This window comes from Plectropomus leopardus, chromosome 3 (genome assembly GCF_008729295.1).
Source record: "Plectropomus leopardus isolate mb chromosome 3, YSFRI_Pleo_2.0, whole genome shotgun sequence".
Taxonomy (NCBI): Eukaryota; Metazoa; Chordata; class Actinopteri; order Perciformes; family Serranidae; genus Plectropomus; species Plectropomus leopardus.
In genome coordinates, this window is record NC_056465.1 from 19,429,001 (window position 1) to 19,444,666 (window position 15,666).

The 15,666-nt window shown below is 40.0% G+C and overlaps 1 protein-coding gene across 4 annotated transcripts in view; it reads right to left on the reverse strand.

Moving 5' to 3' along the window:
- Window positions 1-1,614: 1,614 nt before the first annotated feature.
- opa1 (OPA1 mitochondrial dynamin like GTPase) overlaps window positions 1,615-15,666 on the reverse strand; it is a 49,117-nt gene continuing 35,065 nt past the window's right edge. For all 4 annotated transcript variants that reach the window (XM_042516039.1, XM_042516025.1, XM_042516031.1 and 1 more), the window contains 2 exons: window positions 3,252-3,325; window positions 1,615-1,964 (listed from right to left, as the gene is read on the reverse strand). In XM_042516039.1, the coding sequence (XP_042371973.1) occupies window positions 3,261-3,325 (65 nt within the window). In that variant the 3' untranslated portion in view covers window positions 1,615-1,964; window positions 3,252-3,260. The remainder of the gene's footprint in view (window positions 1,965-3,251; window positions 3,326-15,666) is intronic.

Genomic DNA, 15,666 nt, shown 5'->3' on the forward strand with positions numbered 1-15,666 from the left:
GATAGTAGCGTGGCTTCCCATTAACTTAACCTGTACAGAATGCACGGCCTATTTAATATATATACTGTACCAATATACACATAAATGAATGGACAGGGTAAGACAGCCTCTCACCCTGATTTCGGTCAAACATCAGACAGTTTTTCAAGCCAGGAAGAGTTTGTGGATGTCTACGTGGGTGATGGGAAGAGTCAGAATAGATGTGGGATAAGAGGTTCAAGATGAGACTAAGGAAAATGCACAAGATTGGGAGCAAAGTGGAGACATCTGACCTTGGACAGCAACTTTTAGAGGAATCAGTGAGTTGATAAAAGGGTAAGCTTTCAGTTACCCACCAGCATGTTAAATATTTTCCTTTTTTCCTTAACTTTAAGGATAATTCCTGTTTATTACCACGAGAAATAACTGTTTTCCCCACTTTTTTCTGGAGTTTGATCTCATCCTTGAAGCAGCAATAGGCAAAAGATCTAAATGACCATTCAATGACCGACAGGAGAGGAAAAGAACCTGCGCTGTGCACATGTACACAGACACAAGTGTGCTGCAAAATACACATCAAACCTGGTGCAGATCAGAAACACGCTGAGACAACCCACCTTCCCCTGTGTATCTGTACCAAGTGATCAAGATGGACTGGACAGCAAAAAAGACGCAAGCCCAGGTCCAAAGTGGAGATGTGGTGTTTAACAACTGACAGATAGCTTTTCAAAATCAATTGAAATGCACTAAGCTGGTCGATAATGTATTTTAAAACAGTTATTATGACATCTTTCACTGATTATGCATTATGGCCATTGAGTAGTGATGTCTGCCTGTAGGTTAAAAAGACATTATCATATAATCAGTTAAAAAACTGAAGCATTTAGTTTAATAATGTGTCTGAAGAATCTTTAGAGGGTGTCCTATCAGTTTCTTTTGGAAGTTGTTGTATTATCCGTCAGTTGCAACATAGGATGAGTGTAGATGAAACGTCAATGAACAATAGTGGAAGTGCAAAAATAGACAGACAGAGAGACAGAGGGACAGACAGACAGACACACACACACACAGAAGCAAAAAAGGTGCATGACCCAGACATTATGAGCATTTGACAGACATAAAAACAAAGTAATGTCAAATAAAGCCCATTAGATCAAAATCATAACAAAAAAAAAAATCTATACATGATATTGTTTCCAATGTCAAACATCAGAGCTGAGCTGGTTGTATCCTGTTAGAGGCTGTTGATGGGAGAGAAACTGGACCCAGGTAGCTACTTTTTATTCTTTATAGATTTAAGATAAAAACATCTGCTAGGGCTAAATGCTGTCTTATTTAAGGGTTCACATAGCCTAGATGAAGAACATAGCTGGATGGACAACTTAAGTGCTTTTGGACCTTAACTGCAACTAAAAAGAGCTGGTAAATGTTAAATAGAGGCTAACTGTCATATCTCAGGAAGGGACCATGGCAAATTTTAGGAGCACCAGGCGAGATAAAGGTATGATATTCAAGGTTGTTTCACCCATCAGGAACAGAGCCAACAGTGTTTCTTTGTACACAGATCAGTGAAGACACACACCCCTCTAATCACATGTACACAGCTGAAAAAAAGAAAAACTGGGGAGATAAACATGAACACAAACCTCATTTATTGAAAATGAGAGTTCAGATGTCTAACAACACTGTGCAAGCTTCTCAGTTTCCTCCTGATGTGATGCTGTTTGGGCTCCTGTGCACAAGTTCCCCTGCTGACCCCGGGCCGTTTGAAAGAGAAAACAAAGCGAAAGCTTGAGAACTGTTTCCTTCAGTTCAGGTCCGTCTTTCCATCAGCGTCAGAGGGGGACAGGAAGCCGAGCCGAGGCTATTAAAATCAAGGGAGTGGTGTTGGAGGGGTCAGGGTGTGATGGCGGTCATTTACAGGTTTAGTTGTCTTTGTTCAGTGCATTTCTCTGGTGTGATCCATTCATTTGCTTTCAATATTTCTGTAAAGACAAGAAAAGACCATATTACAAACAGTACAATGTTGGGGCTGCACAATTATGGCCAAAATGATCATCAGGATTCTTTTGATCAATATTGAAATCACAACTATTTGTAACAATTATTCAATTCTTTAGGGACAAAATATTTCTTTGCACTTTCACATAAATAAACAGCACTGCTCTTACTTCCATAGTTTGCTTCATTCCTGCTAATGTACAAATATTTGCATTCAAATGATACTTTATTTACCTTTATATACATTATTTACACTGCATCTTCTAGAAGCAAAATATAGATAGAATCTCACCAAAACCTTTTGCCCAAAAATAAATCAACAGAACACTCCTGTTACTCTTGACTTTTGACTTTTCTTTTAAATTCCTGATAATAAACAAAGATTTGCATCACAACAACACTTAAAGTAAGATTCCTGTTCAATTGAATTCAGTGCATCTCCTAGAAGCAAAACATAAATAATATTGTAGGCCACCCAAAATATAAAACTAAAATAAACTTAACTATCTCAAAATAAATATGCCATTACAGAAGCAACCAAATGAAAAGAGCGATTATTGTCCACATACCTTTGGCCAAATGGACTGCGACTGCATTTCTAATGTCAGCTGGTCTTTGAGAGTTGGATGGAAACATATCCACCACTGTATTCATTTTTATTTTTAACAGCAGTGAGAGTAACGTGATGCGCTGTGGCCTGGATGTCTGAGTTGACGCTGGACATGGAGGTGATGTTCGCGATGCTTTTCTTCTTGGCCTTCATGCATTCATCGTACTGCAGATTGTGGTGATTTTTCAGGTGGTTTTACAAGTTAGTTGTGTTGCTTTGCTGCACAAAAAAGTCTCATGCGCTCTTCATATGATTTGTTCTCTCTTAAATCTGAAATGCGTCAAACAATGAGTAATGGTGGTTGATGACCGGACGATTTTTGTCTCGCCTGTGTGCAGTCGCAGCACTCAGGAGCTCATGTGCAGCAGCATTAAAGCTTGTCAAAAGTGGAGGCTGCTGTTAGTTTGATTTGATGTCCAGCAGAGTTTTCGGTGAGCAGTGCACGCATTTTAAATGTCAAAACTGCAGTCGATCATTTTCATTTTATTGTGGGAAGCCAAAGTTGTGATTTCGATTGATATCTAAAAGATAAATTACTAGTACTATTACTTAACAGTTGTCTTATTCATAGTCTAACCGTTAGACAACTTTGATTTTTCTGCCTTACTGATGATTATTTCGATGCAGGTAAAAGGTAAGTTTTACTCTGCAGCACAGATACCTGGTTCTCCTACTTTTCCTTGTGTAGAGCTTCTATGAAGGCTTCAAGTTTCTCCTGGATCTCACGAACTTTCTCTGCAGAAAAGCACAATATAAGTAGGTTGGTTAGTCAAACCCTGAAAAAAAAAACCAAAACACACAAAACGTTGACAGAAATCAAATACAAAAATACTTACTGAATGGAAACAATTTCAATTAATGTGATAATTAGTAAGAAGAATTCACTGTCTCAGCTTTATAAATATCAGCTTGGTAGGGCTGTCCCAACATTGGAATCTCTCACTTTGATCCATACCTTGAAAAATATCAATATTCAATACCATTTTCAATACCACAGGGAAAAATTAAATAAATTGATATTGATGGCATAATTAAAAAAAAAATATATAGGATAAATAAAACAAGGCTATAATATAACAACATTTATTTTCTTGGTTAGTAGCAGAAAACAGCAGAATGTCTGTAGCAAACAGACATTCTGCTTTCTTACGTTACTGCTTTCTTTCTTTCTTCCTTTCTTTCTTTTTACTATTTTCTGATGTTTCAAAGACTTAACTACTACTTAATTGAAAAAATATTAGTAAGGTAAATCAACAATGAACAGAATCTCTAGCTGCGCCCTAATATACTTAAATTGTTTGGGTTTTGGACTGACACATTGGAGTCATGGAAACAGTAATGAACTTTTAAAATTTTTTTTTAACTATTTTTATAGGGCTGTCTATGTTAACGCATTAATAACAATGCGTTTAAGGTCCGTGATTAATGGGTTAATTTTTTTTATAACGTTAAATGCCAACTGACAAAAAACATACAAACAAAAACATACTGTTAAAAAAATGACATTAATTGCTATTATCCATTAAAATTCTGCGATTTAACGCGGCTAAAACATGTAATCGTTTGACATCCCTATTTTTAAAATCATATAGATCAAATGATCGTCAGGAATATAATTCACTGATAACAGACATAATTAATAGTTGCAGCCTTATACACTTCTTTGCTTTGAGCATCCAGTTTATTTTCAGACAGTGTGAATCTGAAGTCCTCGCTGTTGCTTCCAGTCACTAAAACATAAAAAGCGCTAAATTAAGCTACATCAGGATGAGTAGCAAGTTTTAAATCTGCTCTTTAAAACAGAAAATATCTAACACTATTTCCATCTCTTCTGCACACTTCTGCAGGTATAAATTTCCTCACATTTTCACCAAAACACCAGATGGTCCCCTCTGATAGTGACAGCCAAACCTCAAGGCAGACCTCCTTTACACATGTGATGATGAAGGCTTGTGTACCCTTTCCCAGTTAGCACAGACCACATCAAAGCTCTCGCCCTCCCCTCCTTGTGGTATGTACCTCACGGGCACATTGCTAATGGACACAAGGAGATACCATAACAACAACATCTCACATGAAAAAGGGGAATCCACTGGAAAAACAATCAGTCACTTCTTTTCATGATAAAACTCCTATTGTCCGAGGACTGCATAAGATGCACAATCCTTCCTCCCAACATGTACTGTCACACGAGACGAGCTAGCCATCTAAAGCAGTCTTAATCACTGATTAAACAGTGGCTGAAGGAAGTCTGCGGGCCAACACGGGGAAAAAGGAAGCCGTGGCTCGCAATGCCAGCTGCACCTCCAGCCCTGGCTGGCTCTCCAGCTTCCCTGTCACCCTCGCTAATCTGTCTGGATCTCCCCCAAGCACAAACTCAAACAGCAGCTCTGAAGAACAAACCAGCACCGCTCTATCTTGATCAATCAGCCACACGAGATCTATATGCAACCTATTGTTGATTATTTTCCAACGAAGAGGCCCAATCAAAACACAGCTTTAAAAAGACTTTTTCCAGGGAGATAAATCATTGTGGTTTGCACCTCAGAGCAACAGGGTCCTAAGTGTCCATTTCAGGTCGGCACAAAGGTGATAACTGTGTGCGTGCTTTGGAGTGAAACCAAATATCGTACTCAGGGGCTTGTGTGCAGCCCCCTTTTGATGGGAGCACGGCTGCCGAGGTATCCTTTTCCTGACGGATGAAAAGCAAATGGTTTTTTGGGGAGATGCAGGCACACCCCCACACACGTCCTGAAATACTAGTGGAGCCGAGGAGTGCTGGAGAACACACACACACACACACACACACACACACACACACACACACACACACACACACACACACACACACACACACACACACACACACACACACACACACACACACACACACACACAGGTAGGCAGAACTGAGAAAATTAACTGACAACCCTGAAAGACACACAGACAAAACCACCCTAATGTCCTGAAAGCCAGCTAGAGCTGTACAGTCATGCCACCTCCACCTCTTTTCACCTTCCTACACACTCACCGCTGGCAGGTGGCGGAAAAAAAAAAAAAATCCCCGGCCTTTGATACTCTGTTAACACACTCAGGCAAAATGGCAGGGCGTTAGGTGGAGATTACAACACCTAATGGAGGCATTAAGGGGGCCTGTCGAGGGGCACGCTGACAAGTCGCTGCAGCAGGTGTGGGGTTGAATGAAACATAACCCTGCGGTACGCCATTCCAACATGCAGCCCACCGCAGGGCACGGCTCAAAGGCAACTGACAGAGTTCAGCCGTGTGGGCTGCGTGCCCTGACCACAGAACAACACGACTCGATTCCAAGCCAATCAGAGCAGGATTACCAACATCTGTCTGACCTGAAGAAAAGGAGATGTGAGGTAAGGGGGGGTTTGGTTGGTGTGGGGACAGGAGGGTACGGACTGTCAGATCATCAAAACATGGGAAATCCCCTGGCTCGAGCTTCAAAGCCTCTAAGTGGGTTCAGATGTGGCTGATGATAACGTGCTCTACGGAGCCTCAATGTTTCACATGCAGAACGCTTAACGCGGGTCAAACATTAAGGATCCTGCCAACTGTCGGGCAGAGACACCAAGCTCCACTAAATCACTGGGGGAAGATTAGAGGGCTGTGATAACAAAAGACACAGGTTGGATTCCCCAGATCGTCTGGGAAAGTTTACCCTGGAAGACTGAAAATCATGCATCTTAATAAACACCTGCTGCTGACTTTACTGAAACCAATCTTCTGATTGTGATGCATGAACTTGTGCATCGGTGTATAGTGAATAACAATCAGACACCACTGTGTTTCAAAGTTTTTGGGGTTTTTTTTCTTCTATATTCTACTAGCTATGGCTGGCAGTAAAATGATAATAATTATCTCAATATTATTTTCCAAGAGATATAAAAAAAAGTTTGATAAATCATGTAGAAGGGACTGTAATGCACCCTACGGCCAGTTTCCACCTGCTTTTTACCAAAATAAGAAGAGAGAGAGGCAGCAGCAGAAGTAGTAACAGAAGAAGACGAGACTGACCATTTATGTCCATCATAAAGTTATAATGGCACAAGATTCTACACGCTCAAAGTTTTTTTAATATGATTTTTTGGATCATGGATAACAGCGCTCGACTACCCAACTACTGAATTTGGCACACAACGTTAACCTATAAAGCGCTATAGTTGACTTATCTAATGCTAATGGTAAGTTAGCAAGTTAATGTGACTGATGAAGCAGCTATTTCATTGGCGTGATTTGACATTATGTAATAACAGGTAATGTGAATAAAACTTTCTTATATTTCCTCATGCATAAACATGATTTCTGCCTCAGTCACATCAAATTTTCATCAGCAATAAATGACCCACGTTACTGGACAATGTCTTAAAGGTCCAACTTTTGTTAGTGTTTGATTAAGAAACAACAGAAAGTAAATGTCTATTGCGAATAGAAATATAAATGTTAAACGGTGTTTTAAATGCTCTTGACCAGAGTTAAGATTTTTATGTTTATTGTTTTATTTATTGACATTATTAATATGGGAACTGTTCTGAATCTACCCCGAATGTGTTAAATGTTCCCGTTTGGCAAATGTTCATCATGTTCTGACAATAAATAATAGTTTAATCCACAATAAACTGGCTGATTTCTTAAATTATCACAAAACTCAGCCTTAAAACTTGAAAGAAATAATGATTTGACTTTTTAGTGCCATAATTGTTGATATAGACCAATATGCCCTACTGCTAAAGCTGTATGGATGTGATATAATTACTAGTGTTGTATGGCATGGCTCTGGTTAACCATTTGTAAAATATGACCAAATACATGCAGAGATTGAATTAGACAGAACTTTCTTTATCCTACTTGACTGTTAGTTATAAAAAATAAATTAATACCGAAAAATAACAATTCTTAAAAGTAACTTAAGAGTAAAACAGTAAATGGCACAGTACGGAAACATTAAAAAGTAGATATATGTTAGAATGAATAACAATATATTAGAGTTAACACTAGTGCCACCCCATAAAACTAAAGCCTTGCTTACGCTGCCTTATTACTTGTGTAACTTTTTCAAATTGCAGACATCTTGCTCATGGCTAATGTTACACTATTTACCGGAAATCAATTCTTCTTGGTTGCTCTAAAAGAGTAGTTGCCACTGGCTGCACAGCGCAACTTTCTGTGTAGGCTACTGTTTTAGAGCACCAGAGGAACTGATTTCGACAAAAACTGCCATTTTCCGAGGGTGTGAAACTACGTAGAAGGTCATTTATTAATTATGTGGCAACTGAATGGTGCATTAACTCGCAGACTCACCAATAAAGAACCAAGTCCTTTGGGCAGTATTTGAGGCATTTTCAACACTGGTATTGGTATCAAAACAACTCCTCTTCAGTGGACCGCAGAAGTGTGATTGTACCGAGCCGCTCTTGTGACATTGGTGATTCACCTCAAAATCACAAGTCACTCATTTGCCTCTGGAGGCTGAACACTCTGAACAACATGACAGTCTTTATTCTCGGGCAGCATTCAGACTAACTACTGCACGAAAACATCTACTTCCTTCAGTCATTCGAATGCATTTTTTAGGCTTTTAAGTCTCAGCAACCACATCACCTCAAATCAAATAATAAATAATAATAATAATAATAATAATATATAAATAACATGGTGATATTTTTAGGCTTTATCGCAATACCCGATATGTATCTGGATATTTTGATATCTCGTCTTTTACTGATGTACGTAGACTACTAAAATACTAAATAAACTACTGGTACGATAAAGTTAAAAAAGTACTGTTATACTGAAGTTAAACAAAGTACTGCTATAATGAAGTTAAATAAAGCACTTTAATAAAGTTAAATATTGTAATAAAATGAAATTAAGTATTTTAGTATTAAGTAATGAAATCACAAAGATGCTTTTATTCTGAATCACCAGGTTCCTGCCACCAAAATGGCCAAGCAAGTCTCATCTTGGTAGCTCAAAACAAAATGGATACTTGTTTATACTTAACTTTTCATTTTTGTATGTATATATATCCCCCACCCCTTAGTAGATGTTGTAATCAGTATTAGAATATACTACAGGTATATATAGTATAAGATTTCCAGCAACTTTCAGGTTCCACCAAACACAAAACCTGGACCACAAATACTCCGGTGTGTTTCAGAAAATGATTAGCACACCTTTACTGTTACTTGGCTACCTGAGTAATTAAGAGTTCCACCATAAAATTTTAGAGTGAAGACCGCCTAGATCAGAACAACCCATCAACCATTCCCTTGCAGCGGGATGTTTAATGACTTTAAAATGAGCCCTCAGCAGCTTTCAGGAGCCCAGGAGGCCACTGGTGAATGTGAATGCCGTCTTTCAGAAAAGCCAATATTCTGTGGATAAAAACTGTGAGAAACAGATATTTTTTCCCCACACCATCTGTTTGCCACCGAAAAGACAGCAGCAAGAGGAAGAAAAGGCCAAAACAAGGCTTTCTTTTTTCCATCCTGTGGAAATGCAACAAGAACAGTGGACAGAGTCACCAATGCCTGTTCCTCTCTGAGCAGTGGGAGTAGCAATCTAAAACTCCATTTAGGCTCCTGTTTACCTAAGAGATGAGCCCCAAAACACAGTCATTCAACCGCTCACCCCTTTATCTGGTCATGAATATTCCCATAATCCTCTGGCCTCTATCCCAGAGGCCCCTTCTTTAAAATGCTGGGTGCTGTGTGGGTTGGCGAGGGTGGAGGGACTCTCGCCCATTGAGAGAAAGAGAGGGGAGCCTTTTCCCCCAAATTCCCTCTTTCAAGGCCTTCTCTCGGCTGATCTCCACATGAAATGATATCTCATTCACTCTCACTCTGTCGAGTCCCCTAAGCTCACTACGGCCGAAGCGCTGGCAGAAGGAGGACTAGGCCACAAAGCCTTTAATTGACCTGTAATTAGACTGTGAAACTGCGTGGCCCTGCTGGACAAGTAGCCGACACAGAGGAGAGGGAGAACAGAGGAGAGAAGAAGATGAGAGGACAGGGAGGCCTGAAACTTACTGTGAGGTAGAAAAAAAATCTAATCCTCTTACTTTGGGAGATGGCTACTCTGCTGTAAAGAAACAGTGGCTGTTATTAAAAAGTGGCAACAGAAAGATTTCAGCAGATGAAGTTTGGTGCCAAGGTTGAGGCTACTTTAAAATTTTCTACTGACAACTGAGCAGCGATTCACAGCGTGGTCACCAGAGAGAGTCAGGCGGAGGGTTCGGTTCCTGTCCCAACCTGTCATCATTCATGAAGAAACGTTTTACGTCTCATGACTGCCAGGGTCACAGTGTAGGTGGGGACACTGAACATTTTAACGCTCTGCCGTTTCCTCCTTTGAAAGTTGATCTCTTAATGTAACAAACAGAAAAGCCTTTTTCCACAGCATGCTGCTCGATTTGTCACTAAATCTGGATTGTCATGCTATAAAAAACTGGGCCATGACAGACACGGACACAGGGAGAGCGGGGATGTCGACGGCCCAAACGCCATGTCAGTGACAGAGCAATGAATCAGCCTTCGCACTAGCGGCTCTTATCTAGAAAACAGATGCCTGGGAGAGAGCAGCCCAACCTGCGGAAAGACATACGTAGGTCTGAACAGGTCACAGCTTGGGGTCAGCCAGAGGGCAGACTAAACAAAAACAGCGAAACGAAGGGAAAATCCTTTGAAAGAGCTAAGTGACGACTGTCTTTGGGCTGTGTGGCGCAGGTTTTATTGTCAATAATAGCTCATTCCTTTGAAGGGCCAGACATTTTCAAAGATTTAAGTGCAGGGGGTTATAAAGATGAGGATAGTTGGACGGAATTTGGAAAATTGTGGATTTAGCTTAAAGCCGGGTGGGTTTAACTGAGGAAAGAGCTACAACAGTAATTGAAAATTATGCTAATGCAGCAGTCGAAAACACTGGACAACTGGATCTTATGCAAACAGTCACCATCATTCTCCATATTAGGGATGGGCATTTTAAGTATATTCAGGTACTTGCATTAAATTATTACAGAGCCCCTAATGCGACATGGGGGAGAAAAAAAGGGTGGAAAAAAGTTTTACATGGTGGGGAAAAAATGAGGGTGAAAAAATAAATTGATGGTGGGAAAAATTGTAATGGAAAAAAAAATAGATGGTGGAAAAAATTCTTCCCCCAACTCTCTTGTTAATCCGTTTCTTGGGGGATCGAGAGAGTTTCCTTTTAATTACAAAAAAAAGCCTAGCTGTCTGTACTGAATAGACTGTAGAGGTGATACACATACTATGATACACAAGTTTAACGCTAAATAGCTTGCACTCCACATTGAATGTTGAAATGCAAGGTTTTTTTGCTATATGGATCTGTGAAAATACATCACTGCCCCGCCAAATAAGTAAACTTTTAAAAAAGAACAGCTTCAATTTACTTGCATTAAAATGTGATGTGCTAAATGAAGTAATTACTCTATACACTGAATGAATGCCAGCATCCAAATCGAGCCCCCAGGAAGTTCCTCTCCATTCCTTCTTGATATCCATTCTTAAAAATGAACAGCTTTGAGACAGTGAGTCAACTTATGGCTCATGGTGTAAATAAAACAAATTCAGGGGTCTTAACTTTTCCAAGACTCACTTTTTACAATCAAATGGAGCCCCGTGTTGAGGCTAAGTGGCAATCGATCTTGAATAGCCACATGGGCCTGAGGATGTGAGGCTGACAAGTCTGGTTTAAACTGAGATCCTGTCATAACCCCTCAGAGAAAACTCCCCTCTACTGAAGCAGATGCAGGTGTGTGGACCAGCTTTACTAATGCTGAACTACAAGTGAGTGAGCACGCACAACAAACAAGTTAGAAAAGCCATGCAAGCATCGAGCCCTGTTGATAACTGGGCCTAAATGTAAAGCATCCGTTTTTAATCACCTTCTTTACCTCCCTTCTTGACACGGCTCTGACCCCAAACCAGCCGATCAAACAAGACGAAAGAGAGAGACAGGCCAGCTCTGCTCTCCCCTCTGCTGCCCTCAGGTAAATATTTGTTTCAGGCTGCTCTGGATGCCACACACCATCACATCCATATAACACTGAAGAGGCAGCTGGAATTCCTTTGAGCCTTTAGCTGTTCAGGCTCACAGGCTGGAGTCACTGGACTGCAGCTGTTTAACTTGCAAAGGCCAACAATGCAGAGCTGGTGCCTTAGAAAGACTCAGGAGCCTCTTTCACACAGTTTCTGGTAAATTTCTGGGATAAGGGGTGCCCAGTAGCTCAGAGCGGGCACCCCATGTACAGAAGCTGTGTCCTCTCCGCTGCAGCAGCAGGTTTGATTCTAACCTCGGCCCTTTGCTGCATGTCATCCACTCTCTCGCCCCCCTTTCACACTTAAACTGTCCTCTCAAAAAAAGGCCCCAAAAAAATTATCTCTAAAAAATTTCTGGGATAAACTGTCAGGCACCTTTAGTGATTTTTACGATTCACACTTTCAGTAAATTCAGGAACATTCACATCTTTAGATAGGGCTGTCCAGCAGACTGTGGTAATGTAATACTTGTGGATGCTGACCGCCATTAAACTCAACAGAAACAGAAGAAGGAGCAAGACCATGTGTATGGTGGACACGCTGAAAGATGTCTCTTGTTTTCAGGAGCACGATGGGCGAGGAGCAGTTTTTGTATTGACATGAATGCTAAGAGAAGCAGATTCTTGTTCTTTGATCGATCGCTCAATGTGGAAGCATTTTTTGTGAGATGGATGTAAATCTTTACGTGCTTGCCCCTGCAGTGTACTTGCTTTCATTAACAACACAGCTGTACCAGCATTTTCCCTGAAATTTTACACGGTCTTGAGATTGGCAGTTCAGATTTACTTGAATATAGATCCCTGCTCCTATTCACACATGACCCCTTGCAGGAAATGTTCCTGTACATTTCTGAGATAAATCCATACTCAAACATTTACAATTTTTTTCATGACTTTTCAAGGACCCAAATTTACTATTTTTTCTTGCCCCTATTGCCTGCCGTTTTTCAAACATCAGACATTGTCACATTCAAACTCTATTCATACATAATTTCAACTCGCTGGCATACATGATGGAAGAGATGGAGTGCAGGGATAAAATAAAAAAAATATACGTGATGGTACACAAAACATAACACACACAGCAACACTAAGTCTACAGCCACAGAAAATAAATTTGCCATTATGCCACATTACATGGACACTATCCACGAATAAGTACTGTAACAATTTCATTACACACAACAAAAATCCATGGCTGCTCCAAAACTTTCAATGACTTTTACTAATTCCACAACTTTTCCAGGCCTTGAAAATGGAAACTCTGCATACACTAATAATTGGCTTCATATTTTTTAAAATATTTTGGGCACTTGATGGTTTGATATGTGCTTGTTTGCTATGATTGGGCAATTTAGATGCGAGCAATCCATAGTGAGGCTCTGCATTACCTTCATAACAGCATACAGGAAACATGTTTTATATTTTTTAACCTCTTAAAATTGGAAACAAAGTTTGTCCTACCTGGACAAAATATACTTTGCAAAAATGTTGTCCGTTAACTAGCCAACAATAAATCAAGAAAAGAGTCAGACGAACCTCCTAAGACAGTATGGTCATGACATGAGAAAATTCCAACCTAAAGTTTTTTCCACAGAGAGGGAGAATATGGTTTTCCTATTACCTCACCTAAACCAGCATCTGATGTCAGATCTTTACATGTGTGTGTGAGTGACAGGAGGATCAGTGGGAATGGGTCCCTGGTGACCATGCTGTGCTGGGAACATGTGAACAGAAGTGCACATCTCCTCCTTTTTCCCATTTTCCCACACTTGCTCCATCTCTCCCTGAGGAGAATGAAAGATGGCTTCACATTCTCCGTCATAGTTTTACTTCTTTATCACCACTTCCATTATCGCCTCTTGATTGGTTGTCATCTAATACATTTAGCTCTTTTTCCTTGTTTCCTCAGTCTGCTGGATTTATTTCCTGAGTTTGTATCTAGGGAGGATCTTTAGGAGCATGCAGATCATCTACAGATGGTTTATCAGCCAACTAATCCTGAATGTCAATGCTGTAACAACGATTTTAATGTTTGACGGTGTGGTAAAACCACAGTTCTAGTACTGTGCTGGGTTTTTTTTAACATTAAACTTGTACACAGAGATACTTCAGTATGTCATTGAAGACTTAAGACAACTGATCCCTCTGTGTACGCATTAACAGCTGTCTTATCAAGGCTGTTAATCAGATGCTACTTACAATATGTCTGTGCGAAAAGTCTTAGACATTCATGGTTCTTGACATGAGAGGAAGGATAGATGTACAGGAGGAAAGGAAGGAAGCGAGACAGTCAGACAGCCAGTGAAGGGAATAAGGGGGAAGAGATGGATGATGAGAAAGTGGAAAGAGGTCATGACTTTGGTAAACGGGGGCAGGTGGGGGGTGAAGCCTTGATGGAGTGAGATGAGGGAGGAAGGGGAAGACAGGCGCAGGTCAAAGAGAGACTTCTGTGTTTAATAGCAGTTGCAGTAGTTACAGTTTATATCCATGTCTGTCCAGAGTCAAATGTAGCCATGACACTTGTTGGTGTTTCAAATATGGATATTACTGTAAAGAAGCTAAAAATTCTACAACATGGATGCATCATACATCTTCAACCTGGTAGTACAGAAGATCTATACAATCGCTACAGTGTCACCAATTCATCTGATCAAATGTCCCCTTCTGTTCTGAGTTATGCAGTTGAGTCATGGCCAGAGAAGTACTTTTGCATTATGATGTTGCAGTGAAGTTTACCTTTGACCTTTTGGATATGAAATGGTGTCACTTCATCATTTTATCCTATTAGACATTTGTGTGAAATTTAGTCATATTAAGTAAACAAATTCTTGAGCTATGGCCAAAAAATTATTTTTTAGGTCAAAGTGACCTTTGACCGCCAAAGTCTAATCTTTGGCGGTCAAAGGTGGATGGACATCAGTGCCAAATTTGAAGCAAAAATGAAAATCCACAAACCTCATTGTGCATTGTGAGCAGTTTCGTGTAGGAATTATTTTTTTTCTACTGAACTATGTCTGCCAATAGTATTACTGTTCAGAAGAAAGTGTGCATCTATTGATAACTCATCGAGCACTACTGAGCTAACTAACATCACATTTCAGCCGAGGTTGTTTACATCTTGCTCGCAAGCACAAGCATCTCGTCAATGACTAGATGCACATTTTTTTCTGCGCGTTGACATAGTCGTTGGGGGGAGTTTGGTAGATAGAAAATGGTGTTTTTTTTTGTGCATTGAGCACCATAAGCCGAGTGCCATCTGGTTCCATTATATTTGAGTGAAGGCAGACATCCGTATGGCTGATATCTCCAACACTCAGCAACGCACATCAAAACTGGTTTGATATACAGCACTACAGGTAAAAGGAAAAAACATGAATTCTTTTTTTTGGCTGAATTTTCCCTTTAAAATAAGTCATGCTTCTTGTGATCCAACTTGTCGAGAGAGGGAAAACATTAGAAACAAGAGATGGGCAGAAATAGTGAGGCACAATGACACAGTGGAGACGGGGGCAATGTGACTGCGTGGAAGCGAAAACAAGCTTACACCTGGGAATCCCAGGGCATCAAGGTCAAACGCTAGACTAAATGGTTAATTGGTGAAAATGTAATGCAGTGATAAAAAGAAAACATGACCTGGGTGATCAAATTAAATCTTATTTGAAACTATATTTGAGTAGTATCAAAACAAGGGGTATCATTAAACCATGGACAAGAGGCCTATTGTAGTAGACCAGATACGATGACAAAAACGTCTTTCTTACTATATTAACCGTGTTCTCTTCACTTATCTAATGGTGGACACAGTACAAAGACAGCTGTTATCAAGATGTAAAAAAAAAAAATACTCAAGATATTAATAGATGTTTCGGAATGCCTTGTGAGAGAAACGTCTGTTCACTTCGGAAGTCACTTTCACCCATCATCAACAGGATCAGATCGGATAAAATGCAGGAGAGGCAACTTTAACTGTGCCAGTGTTATGACA